We start from the raw sequence: 6,000 nt of genomic DNA on the forward strand, positions 1-6,000 counted from the left end.
GAAGACTTTTAAAATCATCAGGTAACCCTGTTTTTCCTTGCTTGTGGTGTCTCCGCCCTTGTTTTTCTTTGTACTGGAAGGGGAATTGTACAGCTGGTAGTAGTGGAGGGATAACAACAGCAGCCAAGTACAGAGCACTTCACATTACAGTTGAGAGACACGGGGAAGAAAAAAAATTCCCAATATGCAAATGGTGCTGTAACTAGCATTAAAATGAGAGCTGGAAGACTACAGAAAGCAATGCAGTGGCTTACAAGACAAAGATTGAAATTCCCCTTGTTCTTCCTTCTTCAGGCCCCTCTGCTTTGCTCTTTGCCAAAACGCTTTTGAGGCCTACCAGAGTCCAAAGATCCAAAGCAGGAGGCAAGATGCAGAAGCCAGCACTTCACCAATTAGCTTCAAGTATCAGCTACCAGAAACCGAGATGAAAATCCTGGAGCAGATACGTCTGCTTAAGTCTTAGAAAGGGGGAAAAGAGACACACCTTTCCTCTTCCCTGGATGGTAAAAGAAGAGCTAGGACCTCATGGGCGTTCCAAACTAGGTCACCCGTATGGTTCATAGGGCAAGTTCATACACAAGGGGGAAAAAAAAAAAAAAAAAATACCACCACATACATCTACAGTCATGAGGGTCTGTGGCAAGACACCCACACTTAGAATACACAACGTAGACTATGGCATTAGAATAAAGGTGTAATATTTTAATTACACAGTAACGGTGGAATGTTGCTCTGTAAGCACCAAGGCATCCATGACAGCAGAACTTCATTAGCAAACATACAACTGTATGACTAGAACACAGGAGTATATTTATTGTAAATAACTGTCTCCCAGGCTATTCAGTGTTTAAATACAGACAGCCGGAATTCGTTATTACACCCCCGTCCCCTTGTTTGTTTGGGTTTTTATGTCTTAGTTAAAGCAAAATTTTTAACTATTACCAATTCCACTGCAGTTTATTCACATTATCCACGTGGATCCATTAGTGGACACTTGGAACCTTGTCCCTTAAGAGAGTAGACAGTGACTGGGTAATTTTTATTTTTAAACTTTAAAATTATTTTTATCTTCCCATGTAAACCATAGCTTAAAAGCAAGTTTCCACAGCTTGAAAAAACAACCAGACAGTGAAGGAAAGCTCAATGTCAACAACAGGAATCTGAAACATCCCATATCAATGGCTCAAAAATTGTGCTAAGATAAACCCACTTGAAATGAAGCCCTGAAGAAGAGCTTGCACAAATGCATTCAATACAGACAAACATTGTGATTTTCAACTTGCACTGTACCTTGTCGTATTTGCTACTGGAACCAAAGCCAAAAATCAGCAGGTGACCGTGAGAATCAGTACATGCAAAATGCTGTCCATCAGGAGAGCACTTGCAGTCAAAAACTGCACCATGTCCTTGTCCTTCAATCTGAAATACATCAACATATAAAATAATTAAGTTACCAGAAATAAATCATTTTTCACTTACGATTCTCAAAACTGTGGTGCTGATGTTGAAATTTATTATAAAATCTGTAAGACAGTATACTGCTAGATGGAAGTTACTTTAAAACGTAAGTTTATTTTTTAGCTATTCACTTTTCAGTGAATTTTGTAATAATGCTCATGAAAGATGCCAAATTGATAGTAGTAGCAACTGACAGACTTTGTCCACAAAGCAGGCACAGTATAGGAAGTGAAAATAAAAGCTTCCCCTTGAATGTCCTGCTAATGAACCTAACCAGAGAGCTGGGTCCAGTTCAGGGCTTTAGTCACTACACCCTTTCCATCCTCTGCCTCTTCTCTAAGCTAGCCCAGTAGCATTGGCTGCTGCGGTGTTTCGGAACACCTGCCCGCAAGGAAACGCACTGACATACACAACCCACATTACACAACTTAGCAACTGCCTGTTTCTGCAATTCCTACTTTACTGGAGTGGGGGAGGTGTAGATTTGTGTAAAAACTCCACTTTTTAAAGGAGAACTGCAAAGATTTTAAAAAAGGAATTTTTACCTGATACTCATTTTCTGTTTTCCAGTTCCATTAAGCCAGAACAAATGGGTTTTTGTTTTTCCCTGCAACCTGTCAATCAAGCAGAGGTGACCAATCACCACTCTGAATTTTCATGTCTTCAGCACCTCTTCAGAAAGCCCCTTTCTATTCTCCCCAGCAAAGCACTTGTGCATTTTCTTTAAAGAGACACCAAACAAAGTTCTTACCCTAACTGGGGCAGGCCCGTATCCTGCCAGACAAAAACCAGTGGTACTCAGCCCGCGGGCAGTAGCACTATGCACCTCCGTAGCACCTGCCAGAGGCCATCAGCGTGATTTTAAGAAGTTAAGGAACCAAGCCTCAAAAAACCTCTGAGGTAGGTACTGTTCTCACTATCTTACCGGCCAAGACAAAGGCAAGACGTGCGAATGGTTTGCCCATGGTCTCACAGCACATCCACACCCACACTCCTGCGCACACCCCCAAGGCCAGAGGCTGCCACACCAATTGCCAACCCTTCCAGGTACTCCATAAAGGTCTGTCTTACTACAGGTACCTGCCATGAAAGTCTGTCTGGATTAGCAAAAGAGGAACATAAACCACCGTAAGCTTTATGTTCTATTTTGCCCACTATTCCAGAAGAAATGAATTCTTAACAGAAGTATCTGTTAGAGAAAGATGGAAAAACAACACAGAGTTCCAAGCGAGAGACACCAACATCACACCAGCTAAGAACACAGAATTAGGCTAAGCAAGATCCAACAACCAAGGCAAAGTTACCACTTTGTGCTGCTTTCTGTATGTAGAAAGCTCACCGTACCAAAGGGAGACTGTTTGGAGAGGCAGGTGGAAAGGGGAAGGAACTTCAGCCCAAGAATAAGCTTTGCAGATGTATAGTAAAAACCTGGAAAAGGAGTACGTACAGAGAGACTCCCATTCCCTTCCCCTTCCTCCAGCAAAGGAAACAGTAAAGTATTGTGTTTCCTAATGTTCAAGTCCTTCGTAAATAGAATTTCAGGGTTCCCCTAGAGCTAAGATTTGAAGACTTTTTGCTTTACAAGGAAAATAAGACATGTTGTGGGAAGAACAATTTGCTAACCATGGTGGGAGGAAAAATAAGAAACAGAAGGAAAAAAATCAGACTATTAAGATGATGGGTACTTTTAATGCTTCCTAGAAAGAAATTATTTGGATTGATCATTTCCAAGAAACCCTCTGGAATCAGACAGAGTGTTAATTGGAAGAATAGTGATCTGCTATTCAGTGATTAGTACAGTACAAATAGTTTTACTCTAAATGTGGCCAAAATTAGGTTTAAAAAGTGCTTTTGGAAAAGACAGCAGTAAGACCTTTCAGTACAATACCTCAAGTCTGACGTACAATTACGTAAAATATTAAGGATCTTTATTTCCCAGAACAAAAAGTACTATTGGGGATAAGCTTCCAAGATATAATTACTATGACAAATTAGAAGGAAAAGCCTGGACAGAGTGTGCTACCCAGTATCGTTTCTTTTTAAACAAAGATGTTTGGGGATTAATAAATGACACTTCAGAATGGAACTTCAATAATAAAGCTAACATGGAGGAGTTGGTCATTTGGAACAGAAACTGTTAAGTTGCAAAAGGGGAAGCTGTAGTGAACCAGTGCAGTTGTAACTTCAGCAAGTTCGATAAAAGACCTCGGCAAGGAGGAAGTTGCTTTCCCCACTCCATCCCTTTTCAATCAAAGATGCAAGAAATATATGAAGACCATATCCCAAACTACATAAACTGTGTATTCTGCCTGGAATCTTTCCCTGATGAATGAAAGGATATCAATGGTCAAGGGAAGAGACTGCTCACAAGAACAGTAAAAGCACTGGTCGATGATCCAACAAAGGCTTGCCAAGAGTGAACATCCTAAGATACTGCTGGTAGCAAAGCAAGGAGCAGGGATTCCTTGGCCACAAACAGGGAAGAACCAGTGATGCTATACAATAAGGACTAAGGTAAAAATTATTACTAGTCTCAAGCCCAAGAATTAAGCTATCTGCCTGCATTCTCACAAGCTAGAAAACAGATGGGACACTGGTACATCACAAAGGAAGGAATGTTGATGAAATAAGAGAATGAAAAAGGGAAGTTATTCTTTTTCTCTCAGTTTTGAAAAGCTTATTGTTCTCCCCCAAACCAGGAAGAATAGAGTTGTGAAACTAGTACACAAACATGTTTTAGATCCATAAATAAAATTTGTTGTATGAAAACAGTAGTGCCACCTACAGAGAGAGAGAGCAAGCTCAATAATAAGCCTTTCTGACCTGTTATCAAATGATACTATGAAAGACTTGAAACCTAGTTTTTAAGAAAAGCAAATTGCACAGGAGGAAAAAAAAATACTGAGTAAAATGAAAATTAATCAAGATTAGACAGTACAAGACAAACTAAACAGACTGTCTTCAGTAAAATAACTGCCTTTTTTTTTAATGCCAAGAAAATATAATTCATTCAACCTAGACAGATTTCACAGCCATGATATGGCACTGAAAACTTAGTTCAAATGGAACAGATTGTGATTACTAGGAGAAATGCAGAGTAGGTAAAACTTGCTGAGGAAGGATAGCAGCAGTTACCGGCTCTGGAAAGACACAGAGAGCTAAAAGGATGTTATCAGTGAAGTTCCTCAAGCCAAGCTTTTCTATTAGTGACTCCAGAAAAAGTAAGAGCCTGTTGATTAAAAGAACATTAAGAAATCATCCACTGAGAACAGACTTGGGACACAGTACAAATTTTATCGACTGCAGCAATTAAAAGCCAACAGGACAAAATGCAATAGGCCATGAACCTAGTAGGATCATTAGAAATAACTTATTAACATGCTTATTGCCAGAAAAAATAATGGAACTCAGTCTACACACAGTAACACCGTGCATTTCTATCACGCCTTCCTACACAAGTCATCAGCACTGCTTAGAAAGTCAGCAAACCAAGGCTCTACTAGCCTGAGGTAGGTAATGTTCTCTCCCATCCTTCACATTAAGAGACTGAAGCAATTAGTTGGAAGCCCAGGGAGAAAGATCACTGTGCATTCATTGCAATGTGTCACATATAATGCAACAACAAAAAGACACTATAATCCTAAAATATAACAGAAGTATATCTATCTAGAATAGAAAGAAAAAGAGCACATATACTAGACAAGCAGACAACGATAAGAACAATCTCTTTCAAAGCAATACACATAATTCTTGCTTCCCATGTTCAAGATAAGTAAATTCTAAGTGGAAGAGCTACAGAAAAATGTTTCTACTCATCATGATAATAGAAAAGCTAAGAGCTCAGTTTCTTCATATGGAACTAAGGAAAGTGGACTGTTTTTCTATGCATGTGCAAAGAGATATTTAGCAGGAAGAGAACTACTCAAATGCATAGGAACAGATGAAAATTGTTAGTTACAAAGCAACATTCAAACTTTAAAACTGAAATTTAGATTCTAACGATCACAACAATGGTACACTAGAACAACTTTCTAAAACTAGCAAAAGAACAAAGTTAAACTAATGGTTTTTAAAATACATAACCTCTTCCATAAATGATGAAACTACATCACAGCTGCTCAAGTCACATCAGTCTCCTTTGCAGTTTTATGTTCTCATTTACTTTAAGGGACAATTTCTGATCACAGCATGCTTCCAGGGTAAGCCGAAAAGTATCTATGGACTTTCTGCAAAGTTAGGAGAGGTTGCTACAGATTTGTAGGAGTAGAAAAGAACACAATTTTTATTAAGCCATTAAAAAGGAAAAAAAAAAAAATTAACAAGGTTTGCACACTGCTTCCCTAAGAGTAACTAAGGCAAAATGGTAGAATGAAGACAAGAAGTAATTAAGAGTAAAATGTTTACTAAAAATGTTTCCTACCATCTAGGTCAGTTATCCATCCAAGAATGCTGTATTTGTCTTTAAAGATAAACATATCAATGAAAAGATCTGACAGATCACTCACCCTATGCATGCTTGAAGTTATATAAATGCTATACTTT

The 6,000-nt window shown here is 38.8% G+C and overlaps 1 protein-coding gene across 1 annotated transcript in view; it reads right to left on the bottom strand.

Moving 5' to 3' along the window:
- LOC104513085 (PH-interacting protein-like) overlaps positions 1 to 2,423 on the bottom strand; it is a gene marked incomplete at its 3' end in the record, with an annotated part of 47,636 nt that extends 45,213 nt beyond the window's left edge. The window contains 3 exon segments of the mRNA XM_010156314.1: positions 1,291 to 1,419; positions 2,210 to 2,295; positions 2,384 to 2,423. Coding sequence (XP_010154616.1) covers positions 1,291 to 1,419; positions 2,210 to 2,295; positions 2,384 to 2,423 — 255 coding nt within the window.
- Between the last annotated feature and the right edge of the window lie 3,577 nt (positions 2,424 to 6,000).

The sequence above is a fragment of the Eurypyga helias genome, unplaced genomic scaffold (genome assembly GCF_000690775.1).
Source record: "Eurypyga helias isolate BGI_N326 unplaced genomic scaffold, ASM69077v1 scaffold28277, whole genome shotgun sequence".
NCBI lineage: Eukaryota > Metazoa > Chordata > Aves > Eurypygiformes > Eurypygidae > Eurypyga > Eurypyga helias.